At 32.2% G+C, this 25273-nt stretch overlaps 1 protein-coding gene across 1 annotated transcript in view; it reads right to left on the reverse strand.

Moving 5' to 3' along the window:
• The window catches only part of LOC145292142 (uncharacterized), a 74630-nt gene that overhangs the window by 48341 nt on the left and 1016 nt on the right, over nt 1-25273 (reverse strand). Inside the window, exons 2-4 of the mRNA XM_080138269.1 lie at nt 9337-9573; nt 3902-3994; nt 1549-2047 (exon numbers count right to left, since the gene is read on the reverse strand). Coding sequence (XP_079994395.1) covers nt 1549-2047; nt 3902-3994; nt 9337-9476 — 732 coding nt within the window. The 5' untranslated portion in view covers nt 9477-9573. The remainder of the gene's footprint in view (nt 1-1548; nt 2048-3901; nt 3995-9336; nt 9574-25273) is intronic.

Consider the following 25273-nt stretch of genomic DNA (forward strand, 5'->3'; position numbering starts at 1 on the left):
GGGTGTAATTCGTTGAAAAAAAAAAAAAAATTGAAAAAGACAAAAGGGGAAAAAAATACAAGGAGGGAGCGTGCATTGTACATGCTCACCCTAGTTTTGTTTTTTATTTTGTATGCTTACAGCTTTAAAAATATCAGGAAATAATAATTGATTAAGTAACATTTAATGGTGAGAGCTTTTCAAAAGCAAACCTTAAAAAGAAAAAGAATGAATTTATTTGTAACGCAAACCAATTTTTAAAAAAAATATTTGATTTTATTTATCTTCGTTTTGTTTATGTTAGAAGTGTAGAAAAATGTATAAATCTATTTAAAAATAAATAAAATAAGAACGCAATCCATAAATTGCCGATTGAATAATAATAATAATAAAAAAAACTTTTAGGGCTTCTTTTCACATGCGTGGAATTTTTCAATTCAGACGCTATAAACCAGATGGATGGTTTCAACACTCAAGCAAAACGATTTGAGTTTTATATTATAATAGATTGAATAAAGTTTTTTTTCTTCAAAACAGAAAAAATACCAAATTTCTTGAGAATTGTTTTAATAGAGAAATTACTAAATTTCTTGAAATGATGGGGTCCATATTTTAGCTCACTTTTTAAAAAAGGTTTATTAAAAGAAATATGTCCATAGAAAAACAAATTTTAGTCTTTTAAATTTTTATAACTTTTAAACCACTGATATTTGCATAATTCAAATGTCTTGAAGCTTCTTTTACATAGCTCTTCTCAGTAAAGTTGATAAAACAAATACCTAAAAAATAAAAAATCCGTTCTGTTACTTTTTTACTCATCATGTTTAATGCTTGTGCAAAATTTCAAAAAATTCCAAGGTGTAGTAATTGAGAAAAGTGCGAACAGACAAGGATGAATTACAGGTCCATCCTCCTTTTGTCAGGGGACCAAAAAAATTTTTTTTTCAAGTTATTTCCATGCATAAAGTGTTATACTTTCATTGTAAAATGAACCTCTATATTTTAGTTTTGCTGTTTTTATTTACTTATAAAGAATGAGAAATTTTACAAATATGATAATTCATAATAATCAATTTTTTTTATACGAGAAGGGAATGCCATACTTTCTATTACAAAGCTCTAAAAAAATAAAATAAATCTATATGAATGGCAGTTGTCTGTTTGTATATCACTTGAAAAATACAGAACACATCAACAAAGTTGATATTTTTCTTTTTTTTCAATCTGCATAACACCACAGAAAAATATATAAAATTCAGGAAAAAAAATCCATTCTGTAGCAGTCAAATGGTTATTTATATCATTTAATGCTATAAAGACATATACACGTTTTTTTTAATGTTATCATATATAGCAAAATAACTATCTTTTCATAGTGTTATTTTCCTTACATCAACTAGTTGTGTATGTACATGTCTAGAGAGAGGAATAGGCTGAGCAAAAAAGAAATAGGGGGTTAGGAAGAAAACGGTGGAGTGGGAAAAGAGAGAAGGGGATAAGAGTTATGTTACACTTTCGCCCCAGACAATACCAGGTAGCCCTGCTAGTAAATAAAGTTATTTTACAAACCTTCACTACAAGTGAGCTTGCTTCTGTCGCCGTGTCCATTTCCTTAACATCAATTTTTTGAGGGCTGACTTCTTTGGCTTCTTCCAATTCACATTTCTCTTTTTCTATTGTATCTACAACAATCTCAGGAACTTCTACAGTTGGACTCAATTTAGACTCCCTTTTACGCGTTTTAGATTTATTTTTTGTCTCGCAGGTGTTATAATCTACATCTTCCTTTTTAGAGGATCGCAAATTTCTACGAGTACCGTATGAGTGGCCACTCTTATTCAAAGACTGGTCATTCGTCTTGCAGCTGTCAGAATCTACATCTTCCTTTTCAGAGAATTGCAAATTTCTACGAGTGCCATATGCACAATCACTCTTATTCAAAGATTGATCATTCTTCTTGCAGATGTCAGAATCTACATTTTCCTTTTCAGAGGACTGCAAATTTCCACGAGTACGATACGAATAACTACTTTCATTCAGAGATTCGTCAACAGGCTTTGGGCAAATACTGAAAAATAAAAAATAAAAAAATAAGAATTTATTGAAAAGATATAAATATTAATTGCAGATAGAATTATGAGAGAACGAATCTTGTGATATTATGCGGTCCCCTGCTCAAGATCACCAACTAAGGCCATTTCCATGGTCTTCTACATCTATTTTTGTTTTGACTGTATGATCATCTCTTATGTATTGGCAACTGTCAAGAGGGGTGCAATGGTTAACAAGTATTCCGACATTTTTATAAACATCAGTTGCATTGTGGGTGTGTGTGTGACACCATCGACCATCTACATGCTCAGGTCTACATCTTAGTTTCTGTTGAGGCAATGTTCATCAGTCAATTCATTTGACCCATCTCCTCCAGTTGATCAATTCATTTCTCCATCTCCTCCAAGCCACGATCTGCCTTCGACTATGATTCCAATCTGTCTCGAGCGAACCTCCGAGACACCAACTGACCCAAACTGGACACTATCCTCAGCTGTAACAAATCCAAGATTGTCACTAACTGTCACAAAATTCGTTGCCATTCCTAAAACTAACTCTTTAATATATTGACCAACAATCCCAACTCTGTTTCCTTTTGTGTTCCTTGGTGAACAACTTCCTAACTATTGTCTTTCTACCAATTGAATTTCCTATATCTTTGTTCACCTGATAAACTTATTTCCTATTGCCTTTTGTCATACTTTTTTCTTTTTCTTTCTCCCCACTTCCTAACACTTTGAGGGATGCCATTGGTATCACAATCTAAAAGAATTTTGTTTTTAATTCCTTCAAAACTTAAATAACTGTCACCTTGATGTTCAACCATTTTAATAAATACATGTTATTCGCATTTTCATCCTGTTATTTTCACAATGAGCGCATGCTACCCTCATGGATTAAATGAATAAAATTCTGTATAGATTCGACGAGTTCAAGATACAAGATTGGCGGTTACGTCAGCCAAAACATGAAAATAACTCAAGTTGAGAATAGTAGTCTGTATAATCCAAATTATCAATCCTCATCTCAAGTAATTTTCTGAAGAGTTGTTTCTACAAATATTTGTCCATATGAAGACAAGGATAAAAGAAACAAGAGTTTCTTACATTAACAAAGAAAAACATAGTTGCTGATTTCTTGCAAAACATATTTACTAATTTTAAGAAACTCTAAAGAATAGGGTCATTGCTAGAGTGGAAATGAGAGGAATGACACTTAGTATTGAATGCTTCCAAATTTCACATGATGGCTCAAGAACCTGTTTCCGTTGGATTTGAAAATGATCAGGTTATAGTCAGTTAGGAAGCAGCCCTGCAGTATTATGTTCGAGATGAGCAGCTCTAGGAAAGAAGCTTTGCTCATGGAATTTTTGTTTAGTTTTATTCACTGGTTACATATTCCTATTAATACAAGGTTCTATTTCATTTTATAAAAAACAATAATTTTTATTTCCTTCTAAATAAGCTAGAATCAGGTTGCATTTAACTTATCAAGATCTTTCTTTTTTTAACTTTTCAAATTAATACTAGGATATAATAAGTACAATATAATATTCAATAGGGAATTGACTCTGTAATAATAAATACAAAATCTGCAGGATTTAAAATATATTTAAGCATATTTTATAACCTGGCAAGACCAGACGTCCCCTACCTCGCGAGTTAAAAATTAAAAATAAAGAAAAAAGTCTTTATGATACACACGTCCATCACAAAAAAGATTTTTCAAATTGTATTTTATTTTACACTATTGAATTTTTTGTTTCAATAAATAATCAAAGGTGACATAGACGAGAAACACATACAGACACACTAGAAGTGATTTACACAATCAATGTAGATATTTCCAATTATTAAATTTTCTTTCTTACCTGGATCGAATAAAAGATAGGGCTTCACTTTTTCTTTTTCGACCTTTGCGCTTTTTGCGAGATGGAGTTTTTGGTAAAATCTGGATATCAGAGCTAGAATTAAAAAACATAAATTAATGCTTCTACTGCTTTATGGAATATCACACCTTTTAAAGTTATTATTATTATTATTTTGCAGTCATTTTGATTAAGATTGGGAGGAAGAAAAATGGAGAGTAGAAAAGGGATGAAAATGGAAGGCCAATTAGCTGTAAAAGGCGAGCTCCCATCAATTTTAAAGCAAAACTTTATTCCCCTCCATTAAAATTTTTAAATGCAACATCATTCTATCAACAATGCTATACATTCTATAAAAGACTTAATATTTTATAGTTAACATTTATTTAATAAAGATTTACATCTTTTTTAATTTGAGTTATGTATAATTCAACCTCAGCAAAATATTTATTACAGTACAAATGTAAAATACTGTGTGTATAAAATGCATATATAATATAGATAGTTCATGTTTGTATCATTACAATGGTCGTATTGTCACTTAAATGTATATACAAACCATGTTTATGTAAATGTTAGCAACAGTAGCAACTATTTTTGAAATCCTTTGAGAGGAGGCTTCATAATTTGTGTATTCATTTTTTGAGGACTTATCTTCATCTTCATAGTTATTGTTTCATCACATTTCGGCCAACTCATCCTCTGGCCTTCTTCAGATGATAAACCACAACAAGATACGAATGCTGAATCTTGTAACTGTATCCTTGATAATTATTATCTTCCACAGTTGTTATCTCGCCATGTTTTGGCCAACTACTTCCTCTGACCTGCTTCTGTATAGGATTGAAACCACTATTTTCAGACAATGCTCATTGAGCATTGTCTGAAAATAGCAGTTTCAATCCTACCCAAAAGCAGACCAAAGGATTAGTTGGCCAGCAACTGTTCAGTGTTGAGTGATTCTGTATAACAAAGATGGCGCCAGTAGATCCAGTCGACAAAGAATCAATGTAGTTATGATCTTGATCAGCAGTGGTTCAGTTATGTCAAGATAGTGACTGATAGCAAACTGGAATCCAAAATTTGATATTTTTATAATGAGGTCAAAAGCTTCTCATTGGTTGATTGTCCTAATGCAGTTATAAATAAGATCATCCAAATTCTGGTAGTCATACCCTCCATATGTATCAAAAACATTTTAACACCCTCTCCCTTTTGATATAATGAAAAAGTCCTTTCGGACTCAATTTGATTTAATAGTGTAAAAATAAAATGGAAAAAAAAAATGTATCACCCCCCCCTTTTTATTTATTTATTTATAGAAGGATCCTTTTTTTAAATATATATAGAGATATACATACACGCACTATACTTTATACAGACATATACAGAATGTGTACGTTCACAGAGGAAGCTATGATACTTAATTCAATTCTTTAAATATATATACATACATATTTTATACATACAATGTGTTTTTTTAAAGAAAGGGGTTTCTGAAGAAGAAAGAGAAAAAAAATCACCTTTCTTTGTTAAACAAAAACTTGAAACATTCTGTTAGATATTTTAGTTTGTTAATTTGGTTAGGAAGACAAGAAGAAAATGGTCGTAGTCTATCGTCATACCCAAGACAATTTACAATTTTTTTTTTTTTTTTTTTTTTTTGTGGTTTTGACTTCTCAGTTTGGGTTTCTTAAAATAATTTTATTCAAGATTAAGTTCCAAAAAGTAAGGCAATAAAATGTTTTAATTTTATCTTTGTTACCGGTTTAGTAAAAATGTCAGCTGTATTATTTTGAGATTCTACATAGCTTAGAATAATATTATTTTTTTACAGACTTCATTTGATAACAATATGCTTCAAATATAAATCTCACAGTCAATCGGAGCATTTAAATTAGCATATTTTACATCTATTTGATGTATTTTTAAATTATACTGAGTAGCAAGTTGCAATAAAGTCTTAATTGTCGTTAAATTTGTTGGTGAGAATGTGGCAAAATATTCGACCCCCAGAAATTTGGGAAAAACCTTTTGCAATAAACCTTGCTTCAAAAATTTCATTGCCAAAAGCCGTGAACAGCAAGAAGAAATTAAATTCTTATCCTTTGGTTTTGGTACCATTTCGTATGTATTATTTTCAGACGAAGTTTCCAATTCAGATTACATAGCTTTTTTCCATTCTTGGTGATTTTCTGAATTAATCACCTCAATATAACTTTCTGGTGTGCTTTTCAAAAGAGTAACAGTAATCTCCTGCGCAGTCTTGTAGCTTTTCAATTTTTAAGAAGTCGGGGGGGGGGGGGGTTCAATCTCTTATCAAGTATCGACATGTCTGGTTAATATTTACGTCAGTAGTTTTACTGCCATGGTTGTCATTATTGATATTTTTGTTGTGATTGACAAAAACACTAAATATTTCCTCATGCTTTTCATCCACCGATTCGTCATTTTTTAAATTAAATGTATCATTGAATTTTACACATCTAACTTTTTTATGGCAGTTTGGTCAGGAAGTTAAATAAGCCGGGCTGCTTTCATCGTAACCTATGAAAATACCTTTCTCGCTTTTAACATTTAGATTACGGCTATTTTCTATGAATGCAAAGCAATTTGAACCAAATATATGCATTCGGTTCAATTTTGGTTTTACACTGAAAAATGCTTCAGAGTTTTACCTAATTTTTTTATTTTTATTGAACAATCTATTTCTGATATATGCCACGTCGCCACTATTAAAGCGTACATCCATAAACTTTGGGTTAATTTTGATTCGATAAGTAGACATCTTGTCATTTCAAAAAGGGTTCGCCATCAGCGGTGCCATTTTGAAATGAGGAATAAGGGACTGATTTCTTGTGTTTAATACGATGGCTAATTAATAGAAGTCCAAAGTTTTTACTAGTAAATTCTGTTTCATTGTCTGAATACATTTTACAGAGACGTATAGGGTAATGTAAGCTAAATATTTTTTAGTGGCTAGGATAGTATCGGATTTGTTTTTTAAGAAATAAACCATAATTAAACCTGAATAATCGTCAACAAAATTTAATGCATACCTGAAGTTATCTCTTTCCATCAGACTTATTGGACCTGCCAGGTTACAATGCACAAGTGAGAGAATTTTAGTGACTTTTTTTGTCCGGTGTTTTGCTTATGTATTTCACCATTTTCCCTGTGTGCACAAACATCACAATTTGGGAGATCGTCTGAAGGTATTATCTTCATGCCTTTGACTACATTCGCTAACTATTTAATAATCAGCAGTATTGCAGTGTCCCAAAATTTTATGCCAGGTTTCTAAGTTGTGACAGGCAGTTTTTGAGGGAACCGTACTTTTTAAATAATATAGTCAGCCATTTTCTTTTATGCCAAATACAGTTCCATTTGGGTATATCAATTTTGACTTGTTATGGCCAAACTTTATATTCGCAGCTTGCGTGATGGCTGTTTACATGGAAAAAATATCTTGCTTAAATGTAGGTATGAAAAGAGCATTTTTAAGAATACAGTTACAAATTCTGCCTTTATTATTTTTAGTGATATTTTAGCATCGCCTCTTTTCAAGACTATCTCATTTATCTGACTGCTGTTAGCCAGTTCAACAAAATGACTTTGTGGATTAAAGTTTGTGTCAAAATTAATAAAATCAGATTCTTTGGAGATAACGTGCTGTAGAGCTACAGTCTACAAGAAGATTTTTACGTTTGTCATATTACCAAATTTACATGTGAATAGAAATGTATGTTCTTCATGAAAGTTCTCAACGTTTTTGATGAAGTTCACTTTTGAGTTTTTATATCGACATTTGAAACTTTTGTGATTGGGGTCACCCACAATTATAGTAGATAATTTTATTCTTTCTCTTGGAAAAATTATTTTTGGGGAAAACATTGAGGTCAGATGTGTAATCTGGTTGTGTCAGTTTTCGAGAAGCATTTTTGAACTTCACGATATTGTCAGAGTTATTATTGTCCACGAGCATCCAATTCGTCTCTTCGTAACTACCCAAAGCCACTTTAAAATGACTGAAAGTTATGGGTTTGTCATTTTGCGTGATAACAGTTGTCAATGGTTTAAAATCGGCTATAAGTCCCTTGAGTGTCATTAACATTAATAGGCTATCGCTTATTATTTCAATTGTTGCTATTGTTTCTGTCCTTATAACAGTCAGTAATCATCTCGTCTTCGTTACGTTAGTTCTGTATATCAAGATATAATTTTTGGTTTCCCTTTTGATAAATAATGTTCTCTTAATATTTTCAACGCTTTAGGTCCATCATCGAAAACATCTCTTATAATCAGAAACAGACTTCTGTCGTCTAAGCATTGAATCGGTTCTACAAAAACAGTTGCATACTTTTTGATAAATTCGGAGTCATTAGGATTCTCTGGTGGCAATTGAATAACTAGTTTTCGTATCCTTAAATACCCCAGAAATTTCACCTGCCACAATTCGAATTTAGATTTTGATCCGTCAAAGCAAAGTCGATGGCTGGGCACATAACCTGTTAAGTGTTGAGCCACTCTGTATAACAAAGACGATGGCAGTAGATCCAGTTGGCGAAGAATCAATGCAGTTACGATCTTGATCAGCAGTGGTTCAGTTGTGGCAAGATGGAGATTGATAGAGAACTGACTATAATCCAAAATTAGATATTTTTAAAAGGAGGTTGGAGGTTTCTCATTGGTTGATTGTCCTAATGCATAGTTATAAATAAGATCGTCCAAATTCTGGTACTCGTACCTTCCATATCTATCAAAAACATAACTATGAAGATGAGGATAACAGCCAGCAAAAATATAAATACACAATACAATATCATCTAGTTTGTATACAATGTTCAATAGTTTGTGTAATGTACAGTTTTTTTTAATTAAATGAAATTGATAATAGAAAGAGGCAGAATTTCCCAAAGCTTTTGCAGGGAGGTTCCTGATATATAACAAATTACGAAAGCTTTGGAAAATTCTGGCTATTTCCATTATCAATTTTATTTAATTAAAATTTTTGCTGTTTATTATTCGGATGATTTAAACTATTCTTCTCATCTCGGATGTTATTCTCACAATATCAGATACATCTTATCAAGCTGGAGAATCTGTACAAAATTTCTAGGTATTCGTTTTATGCACGTGGTAACTTGCTCCCGTTCCGTCAGACAGTAGTTTAAATCATCAATCCTCATCAAACCAAGGCAAGATGAAATTGAATTGTAAACAACTGTTCTGATTCGGACAAGATTTATAAAGGGCAACCTGGGTGGTGATGTGGACAATAAGGTGTTTGTTCATATTACATTCAAATTTCTGTATGTACTGTTGGGGAAACAGAAGGAACGGAATTCCAAAGGTAATTAGTTTCTCAAAAAAATGATCAGACATTTTGAATGAAAAAGATTAAGTTAAAAAAAAAAAAAAAAAAATCAATGTCTTACGTTTGGAAAGAGGCTTTAGCAGTTTCAAGAATCTCATCCAGCCAAGTAAAGTCAGTTTCAATTGAGTCCAAAATTTCACTTGTGTATTTCTCAATATTTTTAACAGCCTCCAACCCCAACGTATGTGGGTAATCATCCATCGTTGGGAAGTTTTGGCAGTTTTCTTTGGATTTCCTCTATTTTCTTTTTGTCACCCGCTGCCAAGTTTCGAAAACGTGTTTTCTTTCTTATCGAAACCTGAAACAGATGAAAACATCAAAATTTTAAAAAGCTGTTCTTACTTAAAACAAACAAGGAATATAATAATATTTCATAATCTTACAGACTGGCAACATATGGAGTTGAGTAGCGAGATGATAGTTCACATGATATTTTAACTTCAGTCAGGGAAGCAGGAGACAGGGAGGGAATTCTAAAGTCTAATAGTTCAAGGGAAAAAACTATTATAGTAGAAAACTTTCTGGCATCTAGGGTCCTATACAGAGAAGGAGTGGGATTTTGCTGCTTTTCAAGTTAATCAGGGGTATTTATGTCAAGGGGGCACAGATCATTGTATGTAGCTTCAGCTCAGTGGGAAATTTTGGAGAGAACTGTTTGTGGAGTTGAAGGTAAACTGCTGGACAAACAGCGAGGACACAATCAACCTATCAGTAGCCTAGGATGCAACTGAGGCAAAACTTTCAACTTTGTCTGATTGTTCAATCACATTGGCTATTTCTTGCAACCAAAGAGTAAAATCTTTATTAATTAATATTAAGATCTCCCAATGCCATCACAAGGACTCTTGGAGGCGCACAAAGGTAAATCCAGCAGCGCAAATCAACCTCCACCACACCTTGCCTAAATGGAACAATAACAAATCCAAGGTAGACAAAATTTGTGCTATTCAATGTCATAACAGAACTGAAGAATTCTTGCAAATAAATTCTTATATGACATATGCCATATACAATTATATGAATCACACTGGTTTTTCATATACAATTATATGAATCACACTGGTTTTTCAGGTGTCCAAGCCCATAAGTTTGTAAACCACCACTGCACTAAAAGATGGCAGTAGGGATGCACCGATCAGCAAATTGGCTGATTACCGATTAATCAGCCTTTGATAATCGGCTGATTAATCAGTTTTCTAAAGCTAATTTATCAGCAAATCTTGTTGCCATAAATGATACAAATATTAATTATATTATATTGTAAATGAAGACAAGTTTTTTCCCCCCCTTTTGTGCTTGCCAGTAAAATTTTAATCAAAGATACATGCATCGTCTACACCATATCATCAAATAATAGGCATGATGCGCTATTAACATGCAGACTTTTACAATTGCACTGAATTTGACACAAATGTAAGCATATGGAAAATTTCCCTCATTTCTCTCCCTATTAAATTAACATTTTTTTTACTTTAAATCACTGTCAAAGAAAATTATTACTTCATCTTTCATGTTGAGGAATTGTACAGTAAATTGTGGCAATGTGTGTAGTGAAAATAAAGCATTCTTCATCAGTTATACTTTTGTTCCTCATTTTTGGACTCTTGCTACCATTACATATACATTTTAATTTTTCTGGTTTAGATAAAGTATATTTTATTGAGATAAATCAATAATTAAGTATCAGTAATTACGTATAAGTAATTTAAATACATAAAAAATTAACTAAATACAACAACCTTCAACCATTATGGCAACCAGTTTCTGTTGGAAGTATTTTGATGTCAATCCCAAGAATAAGAATACAGCTGCCTGCAAGTCATGTCAAATCATCACATTATAGGTTGGCAACTCATCAAAAACTTTTACAATGACTAATATGTTAAACAATCTTAGAAAAGCTTCATTCAAAAGAAGCAAAAGTTGCAGATAAGAAAAGGAAGCACAATGAATATTCAGGGACAGACATTCCAGGAACAAGTGGCAGTAACTACAAGCCTCCAGCGAAACACCAAACTACTATAGAATCAATAGTGGTTGTTGCAATATTTTGGATGTATAATGAGGTATGATCCCACACAGTCAGGCAATTCTATTTATAAACGATGCTGCTAGGAACTGACGAATCAAATTAATTCACGTTCTGCTACCAACCAATCAGAAACCAGAATTGCTCCATAAATATTAAACCTTTTCTATAGCAATTTTGCATGTTTTTTCCGTCTCGACACGGTAAGAATATTTTGCTCTGTGGAACTGGCTACTGCAAACCAGTCACCTCTCAGGACTTGTGTGTAACAACGAACCATCGGAAACTGTTCTGTCTACTGCAAACCAGTCACCTCTCAAGACTTGTTTAGAACAGCGAACCATCAGAAACTGTTCTGAAACTAAAACATGACTTACACTTCTAGAGGTTATGCGCCCAGCGTGCGTCTATATTTCGATGGATCCGAATCAAAATTCGAATTGTGGCAAGCTAAATTTCTAGGATATCTACGAATTCAAAAGCTACACAAAGTACTTCAAACACAACCTGAAAACAGAAACGACCCCGACTTCATTGAAAAGAACGCAACTGTCTTTGCGGAATTAATAGTGTTTAGATGACCGAAGTCAATCACTGGTAATGAGAGAAGCTCTGGACAATGGCTGCAAAGCATTGAACATATTGAGAGAGCATTATTTATCGAAAGGAAAACCCAAAATTATTTCTTTATATACTGAACTGACCTCTCTAAAACGAATGGAAGCTGAAACTATTACTGATTATAAGAGCCGAAACGACTGCAAATTCTTTAAAAATGTCTGGTGAAGTTATAAGTGACAGTCTGTTAATTTCCATGGTCCTTAAGAGATTACCGAGTGATTTCAAGCCATTTAACACCGTGATAACCCAGAAAGAAAAACCCATGACTTTTAGCCAATTCAAGGTAGCACTCAGAAGTTACGAAGAAACTGAAAAAATGATCACAGAAAAAACGAATCCACAAATATCATGAAATTTAAAAATACATACATAAAAACACCAAAATTAAATTATACCCATGCCAGGAATAAAAACCGCAACTTTGCCAAAAACAATTTTTCTCCTAAGAAAAGTACAAAAATTATTTGCTATAATTGTGGACAACCTAATCATAAGAGTTTCCAATGTAGATACAGGACTCAAAATGGCGACTCCATTAAAAATGTGGAGAGCTCTGTTACAGCTAACAGAAATACAGCCCCTCACTTTAATCGCTTTCTATTAGCAATTAGCAAATTAACTGAAACACAGGATCAGCTTAATTTGAAAAAAAAAAAAAACTCATTCAAGATGTGACCACATGGTGGAATGTAACATATTATATGCTGAAAATAAATTCAGAACAAAATGCTCTTGTAATGTGTGCTGTTGGTAAGATTCCTACCATAACAACTTACTAATGGGTACTTGTTTGAAAAAATATTTAAAAAATCCATTTACTGAGTTCTCCAAAGAAGCAAATCACAGAACTTCAACCATATCAATAATACCTACAAATTTAACCCTGAGGTTATTTTTGTTAAAAGCTGTCCAATCTAATTCTGACTGTAGTAGAATCCTTACCATTGTTGAACAATTCTGGTTATCAATGGAAACAAAGATTTTCATCCCATTTAAATGATAAAAACTTGTGTATGTCTACTTTCCTAGACTCATGATTCAAATATTAATTTTAAAAGATTGGCATAGAAAACATATTTAGAATTGGATTCTACATCTACTTTCTAATAGTGTTGGGACGATTTCTAAATTTTTTACAATTCCAAGAAAATACTAATTAATGACTCCAATACCAAGTACGATTCTGATTCCCATGGAATTGCTGTTTTGAAATATACCATTATATAGTCGAAAGTTTTTGTGTTTTTGTGTAGCGAAAAAATTTGGTACAGCGAAAAAGTGAAAATACAATTAAGGGAATTTCGAAAATAATTTGATTTTTTTTGTAAAATTTCTTTCATTGAAGATAAGTCAAAACAAATATTTTAACCATGAATTAAACATGCACCATGAAATTAATAACAATTTCAGGAGTTATTTTATATATTAAAAAATATAAAGAAAAACTCGTGATTAATTCAACAAAAATATAATAACATCAAATTTCAAGGGAAATAACATGTTTTATTTATCTTTTGATATTCATTTTTTGTTTTATTTTCTCTTTATCTTCGATAACTCTTTAAAATTTCACTTTTTTTTTTTGCAGCTTCAATCTCTTTGATTAAATTTTTAGCCTTTTATATTCAATCGTCTCAAATTATTCCTTTTTATTTATTTTACTTTTTTAAAAATATTTTTAACCTAATGTTATTTTTTAAATCTAAATAAATTGGTTTGGTAAATGTTACCCTATACTACAACAGAACACTGATCACTAATTTGTTTTTATTTTTAAAGGTATTTGAGATCGCTGACAATGAATCTGATAATCAAACCTGCTGCAAACTTACTGTTTGCATGGTATGAACCCCTAGATCTTTGGACTATTTTTTGCCATTTCACCGCCTTCGGTAATGTTTTTCTTACGTGATACGTTCGTGTGCAAATGGGCATAGTGAAGTGTCTTATCACATTGCAATCTTTATAATAAGAAAATTTAAAATGTGGTTCAGTTTTTGTCTTACGTAGTTTTAAATGCTTTTTTAATTGATCAAAACAAAGTTTTCACAGGCGGTTTGCAAAAACATAAGCAACAAACACATTTGTATGTTTTTCGGTCTTTTTTGGGGCAAGGGGGGTTCCGTTAACGGGTGCTTCTGCAGTTTAATTAACCGTTTTTCCATAAGTAACACACCGACATTTACCATTTCACAAAAATTCTGTTTACATTGAGGATGAAGGGGAGGGAGGCGGTAGTGGTGTAATGTTAACAGAATTTTTGTTAAATGGTAAATGTCGGCGCGTTACTTACGGAAAAATGGTTAATTAAACTCCAGAAGCACCTGTTAAACTACACAAGTCCTATAATTGAATACTCCCACCCCCAAAAAAGAACGAAAAACATAATATGTTTGGTGGTTATATTTTTGTAAACCGCTCGTGAAAACTATTTTTAGATTAATTAAAAAGCATTAAAACTACGTAAGAAAAAAATAAATAAATAAACCACATTTTTTTTTTTTTTTAACTTTATTTGAAATGACCACTTAAAGATTCCTATGCGATATGATGACACCCCACTACGCCCGTTTGCGTGCAAACGTATCATGTAAGAAAAACACTGCCAAAGGCGGTGAAATGGTACAAAATAGTCTCAAGGTCTAGGGGTTCACCATGCAAACGGTAAATTTGCAGCGAGTTTGATTAGATTCGTTGTCAGTGACCTCGAATACCCCCTAAAAAAAAAAAAAAAAAAAAAAAATTTAAGAGTGGTTGGTGTTCTGTTGTAGCTTAAGGTAACATTTACCATTGGTTTATTTCTATATTTATTTTTATTATATAATTATATACTTATCATCCTTTAATGTTTATTCTTATTTGATGTTTTAATTTCCCTCTTTATTTCTATATAAAAAAAAGTATTTGGTAATTGCTTATTTCTATTGTTAAATAAAAGTCATTTATTGAACTATCAAAATCGCCTCCACCTTAATGCTGTTTCTGACAACCTTTTTATTTCTTGTTAGGGGTTGGGAAATATTTACCTATGCTCACATCACGACTGTGATATCACGCATCGGTGAATGTCAACCAAGCTCCTACAGTCCTTTAGTTGAACGGTTCTGAGTGACTAGTTAGTTTGCTAAGTTAGGGTTCAAAGGATTTTAAAAAAACTTCTTTCCTTTTTTAATAAATTTTTCATTTTTTTGTTTTTTGTTTTTGTTGTGCAAAGAAGTTCCAAAAGAAATGTTTAATTGTTTCAGTTGCAGAATATTTTAATGAAATGTAAATTTCTAAAAGAAAAAAAAATTAAATTCACTTACCATATTATTCTATTAAACCTTTTATTGTTTAAACTTTGCTTTTTTTATTTTAAAAAAATATAAAGGTTGGCAAGACATTATTCATTTACTAATGAAATTTTTTATTCATTTACTAATGGAAGAGTGTCGGTAAAAAAAAAAAAAAAACTTGCCAAAAGATAAGCGCCTCGTCTTTTTTTTGTCATCAGTTGGAAAAACTGCTGCTTTTAATGATTTACTCGCAATGAGAGCACTGTAAAATCTTTCTTCTCTAAGGGTTAAGTATTCAACTTTTTCATGGACTTCACGTAGTTAGGCGGTTTTATACATAAATAAACTTCACTCACAAATGAAAACAATGTTACCTCACGGCCCCTAAAGTTTTGCAACAGTGCAAACAGGTAAGTATCATGGGCCTTGAAGTTTCGAAACAGACAGACAGTGCCTATGTATGTGACAGAATAAGAAAACTCATTAAGATAAATAAAGATTACTTTTAAAGTAGTTAATAAAATTCTTGTATATCATTAAATATGTTATGAAAAGTTCTATGACATTTTTATCCTAAATTTTTGACAGCATTAATCTCAATTCAAACAAACAGTTCAACTGAAAAATACAAGAGAATCTTAATGAAAGAATTGTAAATCTAAAGTATTTTTTAACAATGTGATTCCAATTCCACCCCCCAAATACACGATTCTTACAACTAACAATTCCAATTAATCGTCCCACCACTACTTTCACTGATGATAATGAAGCAGAATGAACAGTATACACTACCCTGAAGGTGAAGAAACACTGACATGTGTGAATTACAATATGGAAACTTTTAAACCAACTGACAAAAAATAGTAAAAATGTCACAAAAGATGTTTTCATCACTCCTAGTATAAGAAGACAATAGGAAGTAAAAATAAAATTATTTTTCATTCAATTTTGGTCTTGATTTTTGAGGTGTGGATAATTTTTCAAGTATTATCTAATACAACTGAATTAAATGACAGTAAATATGAACATTCAATATAATTCCATACATAATGATTATGATGCCTAATTTTTAAAACTATTTCAGCCGCAACTTACTTCATTATAAGTTGATAAAAATGCTGATCATATGTTTAATTTTGGTGGCGGAAATAAAGTAGCAAATGTCATAAACATATACTAATTTCAAAATCACATATCACAAAAACTATTAAAAGATACAGATCTAGAATATTGCATGCATAATCAATACATATCGTAGAACGCTATATCCAAATGTCAGCTCTTTACACCATGTACTTCTTAAATAGTATCCTCAAGAACATGTAATAATTTTAAGTAATGTTTTGCAAACGCACTTGTGAATATCAATTTAATTTTAATAAAAGAGAGATGCATGTTATCAACGATATTCTTTATACAATTTGTATTTCTTTGCGATTCTATTGAATTCTTCGCTTGACACTGATCACATTCATCCATTCGAGGTGGTTCCCACAACCCCTTCCCCAGTCAAACACATACAGAGAAAAAAACTTCAGTTGCCCTTCTTCACTTCTTGTGGCACAAATCACTTGTTTTGTATTGTTTATTAAATTGTTAGGTGAAAGTATAGACTAGTTAAAAAAAAAAAAAAGAAAAAAAAAACACCCTCTCCTCCACATGTTAAGGAATGGTTTTCCAAAATGTTCCGTGCATAAGTACTATTGTTTTTTCATTATTTGAACATCTTTCTTTTATTTTATTTTTGTATTGGCTTTATTCAATTTAATGCTATGACTGTTTACAAATGATTTATTTCCAATTTGTGTGGACTGTTCTAATTTACATTGAATGCCCAGAAAAAGTCCCTTCTGATTAATGTTTAACAGTTTTAAAATAAGCAAATGAACTTGGGTGTTTTTCAGAATAACAGAATATTTTTTAACTGGTAAACATTAATCAGAAAGGACTTTTTCATGGCACATATGCAAAGCAGAATGATTCGCACAAACCGGAATATTTTATTAAGAGATTCGTTCATTTTTTCAAATGAGAATTTGGGACGCTATTGTTTTTTTTCAACTCTGTTGTTTTAAATAAAACGAATCCTTCAACAAATAAAATTTTGGTAAATTTTACACAATTTTCTGGATGAGTACAAAATCAACAAAATTCAGGAACAAATATGGTTTAAAATAACTATCATGCTTCATACATTGCAACTTTCAATAAATGACTCATTTTCCCAAAAGGCTGTTAAGACAATCATTACAACTAACAGAAATATAGTCTAACTTTAATCACTCGCAATTAGCAAATTAACTGAAATACAGGATCAGTTTAATTTGGAAAAATAAACTCATTCAAGATGTGACCACACAGTGGAATTCAACATATATGCTAAAAAGAAATTTAGAAAATGAAAAGCTCTTGTAATGTATGCAGTTGATAATATTCCTACCTAACAACTTGCCAATGGGGACTTGTTCAAAACATTGTCCAGTTACTGAGTCCATTTGAAGAAATCACCAAAAAATGAAGTCACAGAACCATATCTATGATAATACCTACAATTTTAAGTTTGAGGTTATTTCTTTCAAAAACTGTCCAATCTAATTCTGACATTTCTGACTTTAGTAGAATCCTTACCACTACTTTAATGCATCAATGGAAACAAGATGTTCATCCTGTCCAACTGATAAAAATTTGTGTCTACTTTCCTAGATCCAAGTTTCAAATTTAAATTTCAAAAGAATGACATGGAAAACATTTAAGAATTGGATTACTTTCTATTGATGATAATGAAGCAGAATCAGTAGGATACTTTTCTTCAAGCTCTGTTGAGGGTCAAGAAGATGAAAGTGAAAATAAAACTATCTGTTCCAAGCCTGTTTGATGAATTAGTTTCAAATAAGCCTACAATAACAAATCAAAACTTAGAGCGGGTAAAAGCCGAGGTAAACCTGGAGACTGCAACTACAACAGAAATACAAGAATCACAATCTAAACTTAAAATGAGTAAATCCCTTATGCTTAAGTGTACAAAAGAACTTGATCATTCATATTATTTGAATTAATCGAACTACTGTTCTCATCTTGAGTGTGATTTTCACAACATTTTAGTCGATGCAACCTCCGACATTCTTTAGGTGTATCTTGTCGAATTCTAAAAAATTTGTCAAACTCAGGAATTTGGACGAAATTTCAAGCAGAACCCTTTATTGACTTCATGGAGATAGTATGCCATGATTGGATAGAGGTCCTAAGTAATTTGCAATTGTATTTTTGGGTCACCCACACTGAGGATTGACTGTTCAACCTTTAGGAGCAAATCACTTTTTACAATTGATTGTGTTGCAGCCAGAATGTGGAGTTAACGTAAATGCATCTAAAAGTCATATGCCACATTGAGTCATTAGTAAAAAATTGGAATTTGTAAAAAAAACAAGAGTGGCAAGGATTGTGGCTACACCAGATTCCTGCATTTTATGGTGACAAGCCTTTTAGGTAAATTAATGTACACTGGCATGCATTTGCCGAAGACGCAGACTGAACTGCAGCATGTGGGGACACACACAAACTATCATATAGTGAAGCGAGTGGGTAGAGAAAACTCCAGCAAGGTGTACAGTGATTACTAATTTGAAGAAGATTGTGTGGCAGAAAAGACACTTCAAGGAGTTATTCTATCAGCCATCTCTAAGAGAAATTGATGATGAACCAGCTGAAGAGTGACAACACAACCATACTAATATAGAGAAGTACAGTAGGTTCTGTATCAGTTACATAAAAAGGCTCTCGACAAGGAAATTCCTGCAGAAGCATACAAGGGTGCATCATCTCTTCAATACATTGTGGATGACTGGTTATCTCTGATGATTAGAGCAAGGCTCTACATTGCGAGTGAAACAGTCGCATTTGCGATTTTTCAAAGTGGCGACTAGAAATAATGAAATGCTAATCTTTTGGTGATTGTGTTTTTTTTTTCACTGACAATCTTCCAAAGCTCACTACTGAGTGAAAAATATCTTTTCAACATTCTTTTTAATAAAACGAACAAAGTTAAACTATTTAAACAATAAAAGTTTAATAGAACAATATACTCTTTTTTTTTTAACGAAGGCTGTTTATAAAAATATCTGAAGAAATCAGAATGTTTGTACCTTAAAGTATCAACATAAAATTTGTTGTATATTTAGAATTAAACTTATTCAAAAAATATGAATAAAAATTTTATTATGTACATAATCATCACAGAACGAAGATGTCATATTCTAAAAATCATGTGGGTTTGGCTAGTAACTTTTCTATTTGGCTAGTCAATGAAAATATATAGTTGTCAAAGGTCAACTAAAGATAAATTTGCCCATGGAGCCATGTAAAGTGAAGCAATCCACCTACCTTTCCACAGATAGGGGAACCCGGAAACTCTACTATAATTACAGGTGTATTGGCTTCATCAATTTGGTAGTGAATACATCTGTCATCCTTCTGAAAAGTTTCCAGAAAGTTTGCAATCTCTATTCACTCTGGATTCAGAGTGAGTTTTCACCCAGGAACTATTTTGATCAATTTTTCAATCTTCGTTGCACCCTTGAACAGCATTGAACTTATCAGTAGACTATGTCTTGTGCTTATTCGATTTTAAGGCTGCCTTCAACTCCATTGATAGACTCCCTCTACTGCATCATGTAGTGTTCCTACGAAGCATTTTAGTCTCATCCAGTTCATTGCTACACACTGACAAGCGTTAAAGCTGGAGACTTTTGAAGATCAGAATTCAATAGGGATGCATGCTATCCCAAACTCACTTAAACTACACCAATTACATCCTTGGTCGCACTCTCCAGGACGACTAAACAGTAGCAGTTAGGTAGAAGGTAAGTGTGAGACTTGGTTTTTCTGACATTCGCTTGGGTCAAACAAGGACAAGGTACAAGTTGTTCTGGATAGACTGAGATTTGCATGGGTATGTATATCAACACATACAAAGGGTCTTTGTTCTTTGGTCTCTTTGGATATCTGGAAGCCACTATCTCTTTCTGAAGTCAATTATCAACTGAATAGTCTTATTAAAAGTACTTGTAAAATAGACACAGGGATACAACATTACGACAATAAGACGGAGGTTGGAGCTAGCCAGATAGTGAGGGATATATTAGATTTGAGACTCTTTTTTATCTAAGATTAAGAGACTAGTAGTAGATGCACTAGTCCAGATGTGATGACAATATTCCATGCATAGGTGAATTGTGGCTTTCTAAACATAATTGGTCACTTTGCTATTGTGGCTTCTTCAACATTAAAAAGTTACTTTGAAAGCTTTAAACTGGCAGATAGATTAATTCCTGACTTAGTCAAGTATTATAGTTTATTTGTTTTAAAACAAAGCATTCATTCTTTCATATTTGGATTCTCTGGACTACTGTTCTCATCAGAGTTATTTTCACAACGTTTCGATCAATATAACATCCAACCTTCTTCAGATGCATCTTGTCAAACAAGAATCTGTCAAACTCGGAAATTGGCACAGAATTTGTAACATAACTTTTTATTTAATCCATGGAGGTAGCATGCTCTCATAGTGTCAGCCATGACTGGGTAGAAATCCTAACTAATTTGCAATTATATTTTCAGTGCTGCCCACACTGATGATTGAAGCTTTAAACTTCAGAAGAGCAGAATTTACAACTGAATTTTATCAAACACTTTATCTACTATGCCATGACGAAACAAGAACATGCTACGCGCATTAAAGGGTTTCATTTGAAATTTGGTGCAGATTCCCAAGTTTGACAAGATACACCTGAAGAAGGTCAGAGGTTACATTGACCAAAACGTGAAAATAACACTGAAGATGGGAATGGTAGTCCAAAGAATCCAAATAATATGAATAATCAATCCTCATCTCAGAAATTCAGAAACATTCATCCTCTATTTTCAAAGCACATATTAAAAAAAAAAATAAATAAAATAAAAAAAAATAAAGATTCGGGTTACATCTATATAAATAAAATGGCAGATGTATGTACGTGTTTGCGTACATGTGAAAATATTTAACAGATACTCTTAAACTACTGGTCACAACAGGAAATAATAATCATACACCAAGAATGGTTTATAAGGAGTAAAATCTTTGTTTGGATGGATGAATAATGTATACAGAAATATGTTAACAAGTTGAAATGCAAAATGTTCATTTCAACTTGCTGACATGTTTTTATTAGTTTTGCACACGCACAAATTTATTCATAGCTTGAAGTGGCTTATTTTTTAATCTGTGTTATCTATCTGTTGATAGCTCAAACGGTAGGGAATGTGGCTTGAGCGCTAAATGTTTTGGCTTCAATTCTAGCTGATAGCACCCAAGTCATTTTTTTTTTTTTTTAACTTTTCAAATCAGTATTATATATTAGGTACAATGAAATATTCACCAGAGAATTGGCTCCATAATAATAAATATGAAATCTGTATCAAAATATATTTAAGCATATTTTATGATCAAGCAAAGCCGGATGTTCTCTGCTAGTTAAAAATAAATTTTAGAAAGAAGTATATTTACTTGACTCCACACAAAGAAATGGATGGTCAATTTTTAATGTTGAAATCTCTAAATGAGACAAAAATAAAAATTGCAGACAGTTAGTATCCTCTGATCTCAAAATTCAGGTAATAGTCGTACTTTTAGAAAATAAACAGCATTTTATTTCATCCTTTATAAAAAAGATGTCTTCTTCACAACATTTAAAGAAATTAAGACATTATGCATGAAATGAATAATAAAAGTTTTTTTATAAAACTCATCTTTATCAAGTTTTGGTTTTTAAAGTGTTGCAAGTGTCTCCAAATGCTCATGTAAACAACACCGAGCAATGTGTTATGCCCACTCTCCATATGGTTTGATCCAGAGGATTAGGATTAACCAGGTTCCACGAAGTTAAATCGTTTATTACGCACCCGATATAGGCCTGCCTCAAGCTAACATTGATCTAGTGCCTAAGATATCCAGATGCGTTATAAAGTTGATGCAAGAAGTGTCACATTGTATATGGTTAAACAACCCAAGACAGCAAGCTTGTAAGGGATTTGTAATCGCACTAATACCAAATTTTTGATGAAGTGCAGTTCATGGGATCCTTTCCTTCAGTTTTCAGCCGCATATTCATCTGATCACCAAAATTGTTGCAGATAAAAGAACTGTTTAGGACCTATGTCCAACTGCCATGTAAGGGTTTAAAGGATACCAATGAGATCTTACTTTAGGGTAACCAAGTGAAATCCAAGCATTGCCACCAGGATATGTTAAATTAACCAATCAACGCCCTCGAATCTCTATTTTTTTTGCACACATTTCTAATACTAGTTGCTTTATATTTTTAAATAAAATTTTTAGATCTAATGCAGACATCACATTTTTCACTATTATTTTAATTTTTTAGCCGGTCTCATGCTTGAGGTTAGACGTTCCATGAACAACTTTCAACATTTCTGTTGCCATTTCATTCATGCCGCCCACCAGGATCAGGGCATCATCAACTGATCATCTCTACGTCTTAAGTGGCCTACTCATGGATTTGAACCATTGACGTCAATATAGGACACACTTTAAAGCCTTTTGGATGACTGATGGCAGGTGACATGGCCACACCTGTTGCAACACACTTTCTTATGGAATCCTGTAGAGCAAGACTGGCAATTTTTTTTTCAGATGCGTTACAGTTCGGATCGTATTGTCTTGACATTCTGCAGCTATTTACAAGAGTATAGGTTGAACATAAACGTTGCATGCTGCCACTGCCACATGTTTTGTAAAAGTGTTAACAGCTGTTTGAAGACTCTCCATGTTGTAGATATAGTCTTAGGTGAATTTATTAACCCTTTACATAATTACAACTTCACTTTCCATGGGAGTTGACTTTCGAAGAGCCCTGCAAATAAAATTTCAACTTCCAGGGAGTGTAAGTCACAACTATAGGTTGAAGTTTCAAACCTCAGTGTGAGCAATACTCAAAATACAACTGCAAATTACTTAGGACTTCTACCTATGCAACTGATATTTCTATAAAAATCCCTCTTTTGAGGGAAGCTGATAAAACCTGTTTAGAGTAAATGCCATTGGTATACATAGTCATGGCTGACAAAAAAAAAAGAGCATGTTATCCCCTTGGATTAAATAAAGGATTCTGTTTGAAATTCTACGCAGATTCCAAAGTTCAACAAACCACACCTGAAGAAAGTTGGTTACATTGATAGAAACGTTAAGAAAATAACATTCAAGATGAGAGAACACTAACAGTAATCTGAAGAATCCAATACGTTTAAATGTCTTGTTAACCTTCTGACTAATGTATTATCGGATTGTTTTATTTTTGTTTTTTTTATTCTTTAAGATGAGAAAGGGGATTCTACATTTAATTTTATGTGAAAGGAATTTTAAACATTTTTTTGCATGATTTTGTGTAAAATATTTTTTCTATTATGGCTCTTCTGAAGGAAAATATTCATTTTCTTTGACAATAATATATTAACTTTGAAATGTTTATGTTTCTAAATAGAAGGAAAAAAAAAACAAGCAAAAAAGAAGTCTAACGGAAAAAAAAAATTTTGTTTTAAGATAAATTGTACATATGAAAAAGTAGGGCATTTCTTTGTGTGGCAGACATTTTAAATTAGTGAAAGAATTTAGTCCTTGGTTTAAAAACAAAGGTGAAATCTGTTAAACCAGTTGTACCTATGTTGTCAAAGATTCTTTTTATTTTCATTGTGCTAAATAAATAACTATGCAATTTTTTTTTCTTCTTTTTTAACTAAGATTAAATAAACATCAATCAAAAGTGACTTTTCTGGAGCATTCACATCAAGCCTAATATATCAGCTTATGTGATATTGTAAACAAACACAGACGAAATATCATGTGTATGTTTTTATTTTTATATTTTTTGTGCGAATTAGTCCACCAGCTAAATCATTCCTCACAATAAATAATCAATAAAGGATTGATTCGAGAAAAATACATACACATACACAATTATACACGATATAAAAATATCATGTTTAAGCGTATTGTACGACCAGGCAACACCGAGCACCCAGCAAGTATATAACTATATATGCAATGTTACTGTTTAAAAAAGAAAAAAAAAAATCACCAATAATGTACACTTAAATTATTTGTCGTCTTCGTCATGCCATCATCGTTGTGATAAATAAATAAAAGATTACACTTCGTGGCCGCCAAAACAACCCCTGCTCCTCCACCACCTCCCACCAAATGTAAACACTAAACAGGTAATTTTAAAGGATTTTCCGAGTGTAGAAAGGAAGGCCCCACCTCGCCAAAAACACCCCCGCCCCTCCATCGCCTCCCACCAAATGTAAACAGGTAATTTTTGTAAAATATTAAACAGTTCTTCTGCTCGGTTAATGTCGGCACGTTAATTATGTTAAAAGTAAAACGGTTAATTAAACTGCGTAAGCACTTGTTAAAAAACTATGGAAGTTCTATAATTGAACGAAAAACAAACCGGCAGTTAATCCCCCCCTCCAAAAACAAAAAAAAAAAATCATAAAGTGAATGCATTTCTTCATATCTTGGAAACTACTTGTTTCCTGGAATTTTAAACGTTAGTGGTAATTTCAAAGGATTTTCCGAGGGTGGAAAGAAAGCCCCCCCCCCCCCAAAATAAAATTGTGGCCACAAAGTGGGTGATCATTTTACGTTAAATTATTATAGAAAAGTGATCCCTCACTTTTTAAACTAACATTTCTTCATATCTTGGAAACTACTCGTTTGCCGTAATTTTAAACGTTATTTTCATTTTCAGCGACCCCGAAAACCTATACGAGTGGTAATTTTAAAGGAATTTTTGAGGGTGGAGTAATTCTTCATATTTACCTAAAAAAGATATCGTGAAACTTGAATTTATTTTTAACTCACTGTGAAGACCAGCGTACCAGAAAACCTATAAAAGTCGACAAATTACAGATGAATGCCGAGTGGTCGGTAAACTAAAAATTTACCAAAGTATTAAAATCCAGCGTCAGTTAAATTTAAATAAAATAAATATATTATATATAAACAAATAAAGGCGCTT

Source organism: Euprymna scolopes, chromosome 13, assembly GCF_053919585.1.
Source record: "Euprymna scolopes isolate OS-2025 chromosome 13, ASM5391958v1, whole genome shotgun sequence".
NCBI lineage: Eukaryota > Metazoa > Mollusca > Cephalopoda > Sepiida > Sepiolidae > Euprymna > Euprymna scolopes.